This window comes from Prionailurus viverrinus, unplaced genomic scaffold (genome assembly GCF_022837055.1).
Source record: "Prionailurus viverrinus isolate Anna unplaced genomic scaffold, UM_Priviv_1.0 scaffold_42, whole genome shotgun sequence".
Taxonomy (NCBI): domain Eukaryota; kingdom Metazoa; phylum Chordata; class Mammalia; order Carnivora; family Felidae; genus Prionailurus; species Prionailurus viverrinus.
The window spans coordinates 2,004,918-2,021,074 of NW_025927609.1; the positions used below are offsets into that span (position 1 = coordinate 2,004,918).

The 16,157-nt window shown below is 51.0% G+C and overlaps 1 protein-coding gene across 1 annotated transcript in view; it reads left to right on the plus strand.

Moving 5' to 3' along the window:
- Positions 1-16,157, plus strand: part of TSPEAR (thrombospondin type laminin G domain and EAR repeats) — a 154,347-nt gene that overhangs the window by 86,075 nt on the left and 52,115 nt on the right. The window contains exon 2 of the mRNA XM_047847038.1: positions 15,585-15,805. Within this exon, the coding sequence (XP_047702994.1) occupies positions 15,585-15,805 (221 nt within the window). The remainder of the gene's footprint in view (positions 1-15,584; positions 15,806-16,157) is intronic.

Sequence of the window (16,157 nt, forward strand, 5' to 3'; positions counted from 1 at the left end):
TCTTGACCATGGTTTTGGAGAGGCTGGCATCTTTAATTTTGATGAAATTCAATGAATTCCCTTTCTTCGGTGGTGCTGAGAAATCTTTGTCTACATGCAGGGTCACGCCGGTTTTGTCCTGTGCGTATATTTCTAGAAACTCCATGGCTTTAACTTTTATGTCAAGTTCTATAATCCCTTTCTAGTTAATTTTTGAATGTGCTGTTGGTTGGTGAGCATCATTTGTCGAGAGGACTATCCTTTCGCCATTGAAGTGTCCTTGCCAAAAAATCCATTGGCCGTGTGTATGTGTGCGTGTATTTCTGGACGCTGTTCTCTCATCTTCTTCTGCATTTGTCCTTGCACCAACAACACGCTGTCTCCATCAATGGAGCTTCAAATTAAGTCTTGAATTCCAGCACTTAGTCGACCAATTCCTCTTTCCGTTTTCAAAATTGGTTGGCTATCCTAGGTCCGTTACATTTCTGTATTGATTTTAGAATATATTTTAGAATCAGCTCATTGCTTTCTAAGGAAGAAGTTGCTGGGATTTTTATTGGAATTGCATTAAACTTGTAGGTGAATTTGGAAGGAAGTGATATTTTAACAAAACCAAGTCTTTCAGTTTATAAACATAGTATATATTTCCAGTCACTTAGGATGACTTTTTTCCACAATATTTTGTCATTTTAGTAGATAGATGTTGTACATATGTTAAGTTTCTCTATCACTTCACTTTGCAAAGTTTTAGATAATGGTTTATTTATTACATTTCCAGGTATTCATAGCTAACATGTAGAAATTTAATTAATTTGTGTGTATTTACCTTGTATCCTGTAACCTTGGTAACTACACTTATGAATTCTAATAGCTTTTTTGTATATTCCTTAGGACTGGGCTTGGTATTTTCTTGGTGGGAAGGATCTTAACTATAATTCAGTTACTTCAACTGATAGAGGGCTATTTTGTTTTTCTGTATCTTCTTGTATTCGTATTTATAATTTATATCTCTCCAGTTATTTGTCCATTTCACCTCAGTTGTTGAATGTATCAGCAAAAAATTGCCTTCTTCTTTTATTGTTGTTTTTAAAAATTCTAATGTTTATTTATTTTTGAGAGAGAGAGAGAGATACACACAGAGCATGAGCAGGGAAGGGACAGAGAGAGAGGGAGACACAGAATCCGAAGCAGGCTCCAGGCTCTGAGCTGTCAGCACAGAGTCTGACGTGGGGCTCGAACTCATGAACCACAAGATCATGACCTGAGCTGAAGTGGGACGCTCAACCGACTGGGCCACCCAGGCACCCCTTTTATCATTCTTTTAGTGGCTATAGAATCTCTAGTGATAACCCTTTCTTTATTCCTGATATTGTTAATTTATTTCCTTTTCTTTCTTTCTTTTCTTTTTCTTGAGTGGTCAAGGTAGAAATTTATCAATTTTGGTGATCTTTCAAAAAATTAGACTTAGGTTTATTAATTTTGTCTCTTGTTTGTCCATTTTCTATTTGGTAGATTTCTACACTTCTCAATTATTTCCTTCCCTCTACTTATTTTGGGTTCAAATTGTGCTTCTTTTGTAGCTTCTTAAGGTAGAAGTTTAGATAATTATAGACCTTCCTTATTTTCTAATATAAATAAAGCCTACACATTTCCTTCTATATATTGTGTGAGTTGCATTCCATAAAGCTTATTTTTATTTTATTTAAAATATTTCCAATTTTCCATTGTGATTTCTTCTTTGACTCATGGGCTATTTTGAAGTTTGTTATTTAATATCCAAATATTTTTCAGTTTTCCAGATATCTTTCTGTTCATGATTTCTGATTTTGTTGTGGTCAAACAGCATTCTCGGTATGATTTCAATCCTATTAAATATACTAAGACTTGTTTTATGGCCCAGCATACGATTTATTTTGGTGAATGTTCTATATACACTTGAAAAAATGTGAACTCTACTATTGTTGGATGGAATAAATGTCAACAAGGTCATGTTAGTATATATTGTTTCTCAAGTTTTCCATATATTTCTCAATTTCATCAAATTTGGAAGAGTTTTTTGGCCATTATCTCTTTAAATATTTTTTGTCTCCCACCACCTGAACTTTTTCTCAGGTACTCTAATTATATGTATGTTAGACCACTTAATATTGTTCCTCAGATCACTGAGGCTCTGTTAATTTAATTTTTTTTTCTTACTGTCTTTTGTTTTGGGTAATTTCTCTGATTATGTCTTCTAGGTCAGTAATCCTTATACTGAGTGTAAACTCATCCTTTAAATTTTTTATTGTTAATATTATGTTTTCCAGCTCTTGGAGCTCCATTCAGTTCTCTTTTGTACCTTACATTTATCTCCTCATTGTGTTCATTTTTTCCTTGAAATCCTCGAACATATTTATCATAGTTGTTTTTACTACCTTGTCTGCTAATTCCATCAACTGTTATTTCTGGGTTTATTTCTATAAACTGTTTTGTCTCTTGATTATGAGTTAGATTTTCCTCTTCTTAATGTTTCTAGCAATTTTTATTGGTTTCTGGATTTCAATTAAATAATGTTGTCATACTGTTGACTGTCGTACTTTGTTTCCTTCTTTTAAGGAGTGCTGGGCTTTGTTCTGTCTGGCAGTTACCACCTGTGGGACGGCTTGATAATTGTGATGCTTCTATGCTTGTTTCTACATTTTGTTACGGCAGATCTAGAGAGGCCTTTATTCTCAGGCGGGTTTAGCACAACTATTATGTGATTTCTGGGATCTGTACTGAATGTCTCTGGTACTCAATGAAGCCTCTCCACTCTGGTTTTTTGGAACTCCAGTGTCTCCCAGCCTTGCATAAGCTCTGGGAATTGTTCACCTTCGAGCTCCGTGGTTATTACTATCCAGCCTCATGGGGTTCTGAGCTCTGAATGAATGGCTTGGTATCAACAGTGGTCTCAGGGGGTTCCCATGGAGCCTTTTGCTGTATGTTTGCCTCTTCTCCTGTGTCTGCCCTCATAAATTCCCAGTGCCTCAACCTCCTTGACCCTGATTTCCCCCTCTTTAGCTCTACAAAACACAATGCTGATAGCATTCCCCTCCATGTACTGTGGCCTAGAGACTCTCTTGGCCCTTGAGCCTGGGCAATTGTAGGGTTCACCCCCTCTGCTTTTCTTCTCCCAGGGATCCAAGTTCTGCACTGTCAGTTGTCCAATGTCTGAAAATGGGTTTCTTGTATCCTTTGTCCCATCTTCTACTTATTTAAGGTGGGAGGACAAGTCAGGTCCATCGTGACCCAAAGCAAAGCCCCACTCCTTGTTTTTGAGACTGCTGTTTCTTTTCTAGTCAATCCCTTGCTTCCCTCTTTGACTATTCAAGATCTTTCCTGACTCTGAAACTGAGTCTGCCTTTTTCACTCTGGGAAATGCTCCAGCTAGACTCAATTCCAAACTGACACATACCTGCTGCCCAGAACTGGAGCATGCAACCAACAGTCTCCCTGTAGAACTCTCATAATGGGTGCCGGAGCCTCAGCCTAACTTTTCTGGGGTTCCAAGCTCCATGAGAAACATCACCAACCCCACATCCCAACCAAGGTTCAGTGGAGTCCTGTTTGCACATACCCCAGGGTAAGTATATCAAGCCCCAACTGAGGGCCCCATATGTGGAGGCAAAATCCAGATTCACAGCTAAGAATCTTGTGGGTGAGAGTGGTCAAGGGAGGCGCTTGGACTTTCGTCCTGGCATTGCTGATGGTTTCTAGTGAGTAAATGAACAGAGGGCATTTCTAGGAAGAAATGGGACATGTGTAAAGAGTCTGAAGCCAGTCTGAGAGGCAGAAGCATGTGCTTATTTATGGGCCTTACAAATTCTCCAGGTTAAAAAAAATCAATCAGACTGGTCTGTAAGGGTCCAAAACAAGCTAAGGAAGTGCTTCATCTGGTGATAATGAATTTCACAGATCAGGGTCCATTCAAGGGCATGGGAACACTAGGTCTTTGTTCCAGGCTCTGAGGATGCAGACAGGGGGCATCCCAAAGGTGCTGGTCTCTGTGCCTAGTGAGAAGCACCAGTTATTCAAGGGGGTAGATATGACCTCTAGTCACGGTCTTTGTCTCTTGAGTCATCAACATTTGTATTGTCGCTAAGTTAGAAATTGAAATAATATCTCTTAGTGAATGAAAGACCAATGAAGAGAGTTTTGTTTTTTGTAAACTAATTCTTCATGAGATGAGGCCCCACCCAAATGGCCAATGGAAATGGGTAACAGCGTTGGATATCTTGGTGAGGTTTGCTCCCTGCCTAGCAAATTACTTTCTGCACTCAGAGTTGACTTTGGTAAGCACACTGATGGCCTTGATCACGAATGGCCATCTCTGCTGGGCCACAGCAGTGGAGCAGCACTTTATTTTAAAGAAGACTCTCCCCCAGAATTCTCAATCTTTGGATGATCTTTACTCTCTTGTCCCATGTATTACAGTTGGCACACTGAGCTGGTGGCTGAAAACCTGTGTGATGAACATTCTCATCCATCCTGGAACCAGGCTTTCGACATGGCGGGTACTCTGGCATCCTGGACAATCTCTGCCTCTTCTGCGGTCAAGTTGTAGGCAACTCTCAGACACCTTCACTTAAAATCCTTTTTGATTTTATAATCGTTGGGAGAGAATCAGTACTTCCTGCAAGGACTCCAACACATCAGTATTCCAAACATAATTTTTAAAATACTGCTAAAATACCCAGAAATCATGACAGTGTCTTTATGTTCTGACCAATCCACCTGTGCCCCACACATTCAGTGATCAGAATGTGCTTTGCCCTTCGCCATTATTACCAGTCCTTGTAAATATCGTAGGCATGAGTCCTATTAATCTGACCATGGGGAGGACGCAAAAGCCCAGAGAGGGTGAGGAAAATATCTCTGCTCACACAGGATGTAAGCAACAGATTACACCCCTGGGCGGCGATATCAGTGGGGCATGTGAGAGGATTTCAGGCAATACAGAGATGAAAACCCCTAATGCGAGTGTGTGCCAGGTTCTCTGGTTTTCTCTTCACATCCTCCTGGCTTGTGCTGTCCTAGCAGCAGGCTCCCTACACCCTCCCACCCTGGGTGCCAAGATTTTTGAATGTTGGTTCCTTGCAGAACCAGCCACAGCTGTTTTCCTTCCAGAGGTCTTGCTCCGTTCATAGAACTCAGGAAATTGGCTTGGGAGTCTTTCCCTGTGTTTAGTTTGAGAAAGAAAACTTGGGGGCAGAGTGTGGTTTCTTGTTGTTTTAGCAGGGGTCACCGGGGGCCAAGGTAGAATCCCTGTGTGTTGGGTGCTGGGTCCTAGGTCCTGGTCTGGGGCGAGTGCTTCCGCGGAGTGCCCTGCTGGCTGAGCACAGTCATGTGCCTCTGTGCTTGGCAGGTTATTTGGTTTCTAAATAGCAATGAGTCATGGTTTGTATGTGGCGCTCAGTCGGTCACAGTAACGAAGCACCACAGACCGTGGCTTAAACAACAGATTCGTTCTCTCACCGTTTGGAGGCTGGGGGTCTGAGATCAAGGATCGGCAGGGTTGATTCTTCCTGAGGCCACGAGGGAGAACCTGTCCCGTGCTTTCCCACCTTCTGGTGTTTGCTGGTAACCTGGGGGTTCCTCGGCTTGTAGAAGCATCTGCCGATTTCTGCCTGCATCTGCACACGGCACCCTCCCTGGGTGCCTGTCTGCATCCACATTCACTCATTTTACAAGGACACCAGGTCGTATTGGATTAGGATCCCTCTCCCCCAGTGACCTCAATGTATCTCGATCCTCTACGAAGACCGCCTTTCCAACTAAGGTCACATCCGCGGGTACCGGAGGTTAGGGCTTCAGCACCCTCCTGGGGACACATTTCCACCCAGAGCGAGCACCTGCTTTGAAGCAGATCCAGAGCCAGAACCTGGGAGGGAAGAAAATGTCGAGCGGGTCTCCTCTCTCGGGGACTCCAGGCTGCAGCAAGTGAAGGACGGGGTGCAGGTAGCACGTGGCATGACATGACAGGCCAGCAGCACACACACATCTGCTTGTCCAGGCGTGGCTGAGCTCACGGGACAATTTTTGGTTTTATGCAGTTGGCAGAATACTTGTAAAGAGAGGACAGAAGATTTACGGATGCCCCTCACCCAGCTTCCTCTAGTAACATCTCACATACCCATAGATCGATGACGAGTCTTAGAAGTCAATGTTGGCACGTTACTAGTCACTAGAGGACAGACCCACTTCCCACAAATGTCCACTCTCTGGTCCGGGACCCCACGCTGCATTTGTAAGGTCTCCCTAGTCTTGTAGGGAAGACTCAGTCTGAGAGTTTCTTGGTCTTTCCTTATCCTTTCTGTCTTGACAGTTTTGAAGAGCCCTGACCAGGTGTCTTGTAGAAATTTAGGGTCGTCCGAGGTTTTGTCACAACTAGACCAAGGTTATTATATTTGGGGAAAGAATCCCACAGTGAAAAAAGGGCACATGATGCTGATGTGTCTTGTCACGGGGGATATGGTTACATTTCCCTTTGTAATTGATAAATATTTGTGGTGGGGGAGGTTCTATGAAACTTTGCAGATATCGCGTTTGTCCAATGATTTTAGCGTCCCTCTGGGGACTGTGCCTGCAACAAGGTCCCTGTGGTGTTCTGATGGTGAGTTTCCACTTCCCCATCCCACCTCCACTTATTAACTGAAATCCTTCTATAAGGAGGAGTTGCCCCTTCTCCTCCACTTATTTACATGTTTTTATTTATTTCAATGTGACTTAGAGAGTATTTGTTGTATTATTTGAGTTATAATCCAGTATCATCATTATTTATTTTGTTGTCCGAATTGTCCCAGCTTTGACCATTGGGACCTCCTTCATTTGGCTCTTGTACCTTTCAGCACACCTGCAGCTTTCCAACATCTCACTTCTGGTCCCAGCTCATCTCGAATTCTCCCCGTCCCCTCCCTACAACCCACCCCATCTCCAGGGAGTCCTGCTTCTTTCAGCGGATGATGGCATTTAGAAGCCAAGATCCGGAGCTAGATGGGCTCGTTGATGCTGGGCTCCAGTGGGCCAAGCGAGGAGGTGTGGGTGTGCACACTAGCACATCCCTGGTCTTGGGGGGAGGCGTTCAATATTCATGCCAGTTGGACCGTGGTCGTGGTGGTTTTGTCTAGATTAGCTTTCTCAGGCTATAAAGCTCCCTCTTATCACTGAGAGATTTTATCCTGAATGGATGTTGGGTTTCATGGAATGCTTTTCATGTACCTGTTGAGATGATTGCGTCATTTTCTTTTTTAGTCTCTTAATACAGTGAATTACATTAATTGGTTATTAATGCTTTTTATTTTGATATTTACAGGAAATTGCAAAGCCAGTACAGAGAGGTTCCGTGTCCTCACATTAATTGACTTTTGAATTTTGAGCCAGTCTTGAATTCCTAGGTAAACCTCACTTGGTTGTGATGATTGTCCTCTTTATATGTTGCTGGATTTGATGTGCTAACATTTTATCCAGGATTCTCATGTCTGCTGTGATGAAGATATAGGTCTGTAGTTTTCTTTTATTGCAAGGTCTTCAATTTTGATAGTGCTGCCCTCGCAAAAGGAGTGGGCAAGGGTTCCTCCTCTTCTACTTTCTAGAAAAGATTGTGTAGAGTCAGTGTTTGGTCTTCTTTAAATATCTGGGAGAATTTCCTAACAAACTGGAGTTTTCTTTAACAGATACAGGACTTTCTGGTCATCTTTCTTCTTTAATGAGTTTCAGGAATTTGTGCCTACTCGGGAATTGGTCCATTTCACCCAGGGTGAAAATGGTTGGTAATATCCCTCTTTTGCTCCCGATATTGGTAAGTTATTTCTTCTTGTTTTTTCCCCCTTGTCAGTCTGGCTGGAAGCTTATCAATTTTATTCATCTTCTCAAAGAAGCAGCTTTGATTTCAATTGATTTCCTCTATTTGTCTTGTTTTCACTTCCTCTGAGTTACATTACATACAATTACATTAACGTACCCTTCTGCATTCAAGTTTCTTAAATCCAAATTAGTTGGTCGGTCTGATACCCGTCTTCTCGTCTAATGGAGCACTTAGTTCCATAAACTGCCTTCTCCTCTAGCCGCACACTACCAGTCCTCCCTGTGCCAATAGCCCTGATATGTCAGCCCTTTCCGGCTCCGATTCCAGAATCCCTGGGCCCAGTGCACACGTTTGAAGGCTAATAGAATCAAGGAGGAGTCGCACACAACGGGATCGGAAGGCAGGTGAAGCTCCAGGTGCTGAGCGGTTTGGACTTTCCACATCCTGCAGCCTGGGGCCACTGCAGCCGGATTCATCCTCTCATCCTGTTCTCACTTGCCAGAAGGACGTGAGATAAGGGAACAAGGGAAGCTGGCTCGATCGCAGAGATAATCTTGCCTGGCGGGGGAGAGCAGTGTTTTTATTATAAAGGTCCCCGGGGGGCAGGGACTGCCCCTTCATGTTCGCCTCTCCCACCTCTCAGCTCCTGGCAGAGGAGATTAGAGGTGGCATCTTGGATCAATAGGGACAAGTTCTGTGGGTGGGGCCCTGCGGGCAGCTGAGCATCCTGTCTTGGGAAGAGCTCAGATCAAACCCGCTTGTCCCCATGCCAACCTTGCGGTCTGTGTGATACGTGACCCGTGTTTCGCCTCCTGAATGTCCATGTGTCCGCTGAGACCGGGCAGTTGCTATACCTAATGGACAACACTGGAGAAAGGAGGGAAGAGAAGGTTCCGGGTTGGGGCTGGCAAGTGTGGGTCCAGCAGGTGGACTTGTTCCAGCTGTGTGTGTATTTTTCTGTGTCAGCTGATTAAGGCACCCCCGGATACCCTATTGCCGATTTATGCAAAGCGGATGTAACACCACGCTGTGTCCTAGCCACGTGGGTCTTACTCGGCTCCTGCTTAGCCAGCCCTGGGAGCCTGCCTTCCTGCAGGCGGCTACATCCTCCCACAGAACCCTCCTTGGGTTCAAGGGTACTCAGTGTGCACATTGCCCAGAGGGTCAAGCAGACGGTACAGCAGGGACCGGGGCCTTTGTGCCCAGCTCTCCTGAGACCTGTGTGTCCCAGAGCCTCTGTCATTGGCCCAGCACAGGGCTGACTGCCTCGTGAGGGACAGGCAGTCCGTTTCCAGATCAGTCACTGTGAGGCTGTCCATTTCTGGGGAGCGACTTCTACCTGCCAGACAGTATTTCCAATCCTTCCTACAGCCCTGCAAGGAAGGGGGATACCCTTCCCTATTACTAATGAGGAGACTGAGCCTCTGAAAGGCCAACGACAGAGGCTCTGGGACACACAGGTCTCAGGAGAGCTGGACGCAAAGGCCCCAGTCCCTGCTGTACCGTCTGCTTGACCCTTTGGGCAATGTGCACACTGAGTACCCTTGAACCCAAGGAGTTAAAGCAGACTTTGGCGGGAGACTGAAGCGGATGAATATGGATTGAAAAGTGTCGATGTGTGTAAGAGGGGTTAGCTCTGGCCGGCCACGGGCACTCTTGTTATGCCTTTTCGAGGTTATTCTTGGTGTCATTGCTATTTTGGCGCCTCCCTGAAAGTGCAGTGGTCCAACTGCCACGCTGCTTTTGCCTTCGCCGGTTTTGGATGTGTCCGTGCTGCAGCCCCAGAGAGCCTCAGGGTCCCGCTCAAAGCCCAGTGTGTCAACCTCTTCCGTATCCCTTGACTTCCTTTAAAACAAGTTAAGAAAAGCAGGTTTGAACACACAAAAGGGACATGAGTTATTTTCCTATTCCTGCTCCGTCTTTACATTGTTTTCCTATTTCCTTTTTTAACCAGTATAACAGGAGAAAAGTGGTCTTTTATCAGGGTTAATTTGCATTAATCTGACTCCTTATTGACTTGAGTATTTCGTCATATGTGAGCCCTTTGGGTTTCTTCTTTTTTAGGTTGCCTACCTTTGTTTCTGTTGCTGTTGTTGGGGTTTTTTTGGTGAAGATTGTTCCTATGTTTTCCTTGTTGGTCTTCAGGGGCTTACTGTTCCTTCTGTACCTTTCTTGGTGTGACAGACACCTTTCTTGTTCCGTGCTGGGACTATTGGCTTTGCCCGTGGTGTGGTGTCTTTCCTGAGCAGAAGTTCTTGTTCTGACATGAGCAAATGTACCGGCTTCTTTCTAATGGCTTGTGTTTATTGAGCTTGTTTGGGGAATCATCTGTACCCCAAAGTCACAGAGATAGCCACCAATCCTCCAACTTGGAACGTTCACCGTCCACCCTCCTGGGAGGAGGAGGGAGGGACGTCCTGGGAGGGACAACTACATGTCCTGTTCAGGGAGGAGTTCAGCCTGGTTTTCTCCCCACAGACACCCAGCCTTGCCATCACCCTCTCTTGAATGCCCTTCCCTCCCCGCTGATCCACGCAGACTACTGACCCATGGGCATTTGAATTCTCCATCTCTTGTCTGCATGGGTCCACCTGCCTCTTCTTAGGCCCAAACTGGCCTGATTTGTGATGATGGCTATACAGTCAGTCTTACTGTCCCACAGAGCAACACTTATAATACCCCAACCTAAATTCCTGGAAATAAACTTCTCCTGGGCTCTGGGCACACAATTTAAATCAATGAAATCCCCAGAGTAAGGGGGACTTTCTTGGCCATTGAGTTCTGCCTCCTTTCCCGCCGCAGTGGGGGAGCCCCCCTTCTTGGAGGCCATCTAGAGTGTCAGGGTCCAGCTGGCTGAGGAGCTGTGGCCCACACCTGCACTGCCAGCCGACACAGGTGGCCTCTCCCGAATAACCCGGGTCTTGACGGGCTCCAGTATAGAGAGCCCTCCCAGGACACAGTTCTGGAGCGTGAACAGCCTGGCTCCGGGCCAGAAATCCTATGCGTGACCTATCAGCCCAGCCGCAGTCAATCACGAAGGCTTCACCCGGCGGGCGGCACGAGAAAACCCGGCCACACACCGGGGTTGGGACACAGCCAGGGCACTGCCATCCCGGGGAAACTGCAGCAGGGACCCAGGCCGGCCAGCCATGCTCCGACTGCATGTGCATTTCTAGCCCTGGCGCCGCCATCAGAGGCCTCCTCGTGGGATGCCTGGAAGCCCCTCCCCCCGACTCAGTACCCGGTGCTTCATGCCCAACCCTCCCTCGCGCTCCTCCCCACTCCAGGACTCCTCGAACCACAGGAGGCTTTCATCCTGGGCTCCTGGGCATGACCCCCACCACATGCCTTTCCCTGGGGGGGGGGGGGGAGGCGGGGGGCAGTCCGTGCTTCCTCTGGTTTTAGCCTCTTGCTCAGACTACCGCAGTGAGTGATGACAGCCTTCACTGTTTCCTCCGCTTTGCCTTGCTGCTGTTACCGGCTCACCCACCCAGCGGCTCAGCTGGGTCCCTGACGGGGGACGCCCCCACCTTCCCATCTTACAGATGAGAAAACCGAGGCTCTGAGAGTTTCAGTTTCAGTGAGTTAGTTGTGGGACGGCTCTTAAGATCTAGAGGCTCGTTTAGGACCTACGTGTGGCCGGTTTTGAGTTCATGTTTTCATGGCTACCACCGCTAAATTGTAAGTACCCTGAGGACAAGTACCCCTGAAGCTGCGCTTTCAAGAAGCCTCTGTAGAGTAAAGGAAGACCCCCTAAATGAGAAGAAGCAGGGGCTGTTTCTTCCAAGCTGGCTGTGACAGGGGGCCCCCCACCGGCACCGGCTTTGGCAGACTCCGAGCCGGGGAGGGAGGGAAGTCATAGGGGTCGAAGAGAGGCTCTGGGCAGCCCCGAGACCGTGGGGTGGGGAAGCTGCAGGCAGCCAAGGCGAAGCCCGGCCTCCGACGTGAGCGGTTAGGGGTTGAGGGAGGGGGTCAGTCGTCCGCCAAGTCCCGGCTCCTTTGGGCCCACGGCTTCGGGGCCGGCTGCTGTGGAGGCCGGGAGTCGGGGTCCTGTGGCCATGGACACGTAGCGTGGTCACATTCTGCACGAGATGTGGTCACGGTCGGCACGCGGCGGGGTCGCGGCCCGCACGCGTACGCAGCCTCCGGGCGGAGGAGGGCGCTGCGGTGCGTGTGTGTCCAGCTGGTTAGAACGAACTTGCCGAGCGTCTCCGTGTGCGTCTGAGTGTCCTGCGGTGGTTCTGCCTCTTGTAGACTCGGTCACTCCTCCTCCCTGCCTCCAGCGGGAACACCTCCAGGGAGGCAGGAACTCCCCGCCCACGCGTGCAGACGGCACGCGGGGCGGGGGTGGAGACCCGGAGGCCACGGACCGAGCGTGTGTCGCGGCGGAGCCTGCGCGTCTGCATGGCAGTGGGGGGAGGGGGCCCAGGAAGAGGCTCTTTAGCCAAACGACGGAGGGAGGGAAGGGCTCGCGGGGGGATCAGCCAGATTCGGGGCTCCCTGTGCTGCTGACGCACCCTGATTGCCTGTGTCCGGGGCGCAGCCGGGCCGAGGCCCGTCCTGGGTGCTGGCGGCCTGCCTGGTGGCGCGCGTGTCCTGAACGAGGGGCCAGAGCCTGGTGGGGCCTCGGCCTAAACCGTCTGGCCGGGCCGTGCACCCAGCGTCTCTCGGCGTTTTGGGGGGTGAATGTGGGGCACAGTGTTTCCTTAGAGCCTCACACCCCCCAGGGGCCCCACCCCGACACAACCCCAGGGGACTCGGAGTCCGACCCTGGTGCCCCTCCCGCCCCAGGCGTCGTCAGGGTTAGGTCCCGGAGCCCAGGCTCGCCCCCACCCCTGAGATGCCAGTCTCCTCCCTACAGTCGGTCTGGGACCCTGCCCCCCCCCCCCCACAGCTGCCTCAGGGGTGACTCCTGCCCTTGGCGTGCAGACCCTTGAGGGACGCAGACCCTTCTCCAGGAGGGAGGTCTAGCGCAGCTCTTTCCAAGAAGCCCACGGGTCTCCTGGCTCTCCACGTGCCATTTGTAACATGGGAACAATAGTGACAATGCTGATATACCTGCCCCTCCTCACAGCGCCCCCCAGAGTCAGTCGTCGTTGTCCTCCTGACCCAGTTCAGGCCCCTCTCGCGCCCCACTGGCCCCCACGCGCCGTGCACAGCTCCCTCCTGACCAGCGACCGGCAGGGATCTGAGGGTGAAACCCATGGCGGGGTGGGGGGCGTGGAGGGGGTGGAGGGGGCAGGTGTGATCTGGGTCGTGCTCCATGCTCCTGGGCAGCGTGGGCAGGTCCATGGTCCCCACTGCAATGGCTGCTCCGGGCTCCCCTCCTGTGAGCCCCGGGGGCACAGCCCTGCTCGGTGTCCTGCTGGGGGCATCAGGGAGCTGGAGTATCCATACTGGGGTGCCCATCGTTCTGCCCCCTCCGCCTGGCCCCCAAGTCCTGATGGCACTCAGTGCTGCAACCCAGCAGCGCTTGGGACCCGTCTTCCCCGACTCCAGACCACAGGCCTGCGGCTCGCTGTCTTTTCTTCTTTGCACCTGGTGCCTGTCCTCTGAACTCCTGTTTCAGACTTTCCTTGTTACGTCCCTCTGATCCGAGGGGGGGAAATGTGCCCTGTCCTCACGGGTCCTGGTCCCAGGCCACCTGGCTGCTCAGCCCTGAGGGGGTGGCCTCTGGGGGCTGCTGGCCCAGGGCGGGGGCAGGGTTTGCGAGCTCAGCCTGCCCTGTCCTCAGAAGGGGGTCCAACTAGGGAACAGCAAAGCCCCTCTCAGATGCATCAGTCGCCACCCACCATTCTCGCTGGTGCTGCCTCCAGACTCTGCTTCTCACAGAAATGGGGAGTCGTGATCATGTCGTCCCCCAACAGGCTGGAAGTGACCCCAGACCCCCACTCCCCCTGAGCCACAGCCCTTGCTTCAAGGAGGATCACTGGTTCAACCCTTAAGGGAGGGTGTCCCTGGGTTTTCTGGATTATTCTGTGGGCTGCCTGAGAACTGTAGGTGTACGTCTGCCCCGGCTGCTGGGGTCTGGTCCGGTGTGACTGCGGTGGGTGGCCATGTGACTCAGGAGAGGGAGTGATGTTCCCCAGCCTCGCTGGGAAGGAGCTCTCCACTCTGACTGGTCACCTGGTGTCCTCACGTTCAGAGAGCAGACAGAGGGCTGGGTGCCCTTCCTCTGCACCCTGATCAAGGCCTTCGAGGTTTTTCCAGGCACAGGGAATCGGTCACGTCCTCTGTGCAACACCAGCCTGGGCCAGTTGTGCATGAGGTGGACGTAGCCCGCAGGGGCGCCTAGAAGCTGGCAACCGTCCCCAAATATTAGCCATCTGTCCCTTCCAGCGGGGACTGGGCTTGGAACCCATACAACAGGAAAGGTGTGCCGAGCGCCCGTGAGGACAGAGCCAGCCAGAGGGGCGGCAGTCACTGCTGAAGTTTTCTGGGTTTTGTTGGTGACGGCGACCCTGCTCTGAAGAGCTGTTCCCCTGGTAAACCAGAGGACCGGTCAGTGACGGCCGAACGTCCATCTACTTGGAGCCAGCCACGAACCCAAAGTGGCGCTGTGTGCTCACGGGAGGCGGTCCGGGTTCCTGTGTCCCAGCACCTGCTACAAACTACTCTTGCCGCTGTTTCTCTGCCCACGTCCTCACCATGAGCGGCGGACACAGCCTGTGTCCCTCGAGGCTCTCAGCCTGTGGCGGCAGGCACAACCCATGTTCAAGACCCTCTGCAGGGTACCCCGCTTTCCCTGCCCAGTTCACATCAGTGTGGCAGACATTTATCCAGCGACGATGATAGGCCAGGGGCCGGCCACACACTTCTGGGGAAATGGAGGTACCACAGTGTCCGTCCTGGACAGGCCTTGCACTTGGGAGGGGACACAGGCCACTATGTCCCAGACCAATGCAAGCGGGTATGTGCCATGGGCCTCGCCAGGCTGCGACGGCACAGAAAGCCCTTTAAGACCCCGGTCATGGGGCCTCCTGTCCCAGGGAAGCTTCTCCCTCCTGGAAGGACACTGAATCAAGGGACCATGGCTCCTGTAGGGACGGAGGGAGGGACACCTGTGACAGACCACACTGGACCTCAGGTCAGCCTCCACTGTCATTGCCCGCTGACCTCGCGTGGCCGGGTCGGGAAGGGTCCGGACGGCAGCCATGGGCTCTACTCCAAGCCGGCACCTCCCTTCTGGAGGCCGGGCCCTGTGAGCTGGTCCAGAAACAGCCTCTCTGGGCACAGGTGCCCCCCTCCGGGCTCCCCATTTTCCTTTCCCATCATCTGGCCTCAGCTGAGGCAGGCCAGCCCCTCAGCTGTGTTTCTGATGACCTTGAACTGTAGGACAGAGGCTCTCCGGGAGCATGTCTGCCCCTCTGCAGGCTGTGTGAGGAGCAGTGCCCGTCCCACGACGGCCCTACCTTCCACAGCACGCGGGGACACGAGTCACGGAGCCCCGCTGAGGCCACAGGAAATGCCATGCTCCATGTTCCAGGGTCCCTGAACTCCTGAAGCCCAGCCCCCGAGGGGACTCATCCGTCCTCTGTCCCCTGGCTCGCCCAGCACAGGGCTCGGCTATCAACTGGGAAACAGTGGCGCCACGGGATGTGCTCCAGGGTTTGGCGGAGGGGGAAGGGGTCGCCACAGACTCAACTGCCGTCTTAACCCTCGGGCCTCAGTTTCCCCACTGGTTCAAGGGGAAACTCGTAGGGGCCCCATGAGGGTTCAGAGCCTGCCGCGCCAGGCACCCCGTAAGCACCCGCATAACCCACGTGTGGTTTCCCTGACACAGACCTGCGCCCCCTGGACATCCTGGCAGAGGCCCTCCCTCCAAATGGCGCTGCGGGCGGAATCAGGGTGACACAGGCGAATGGCGTGCGAGGACTCCAGCTCTCGGCCGCCGCCCCCCACGCCATGAGCTTCCCCGCATCGAGGATTTTCTTCCAATGCGACCTCTTCCCTGAAGAATTTTCGATCGTCATAACCTTGAAAGTTCCCAGTCTTCCCCCTAAGGTCAGTGATGCTTTTTACTCATGTTCCTTTGTGATGTCCTCACTGCCCCCATGTACAGCGGGCACGGCCGCTCCAGACTGTGGCCAGGCTCCAGCCAGAGGCTCCTACGGTATCTGTAGGGTCAAGAGTGGCCGGACTCGGTAGGTAGTGAGGTCCCCATCACAGTGTGTGTGCAAGAAGAACCTGAGACACCGTTTGCTGGGAATTCGTACTGGTAATTCCTGCAATGGAAATTTTTCTGGTGGGCTGAACCGTCGAAGGCTAGGGATGATGCTTAGAGTTTTTACTTTGCCGTCTCTTCATTGGAAATGTAAACAATAAAACGGTAAGAACAGGCCCTTTTGGACGTGGT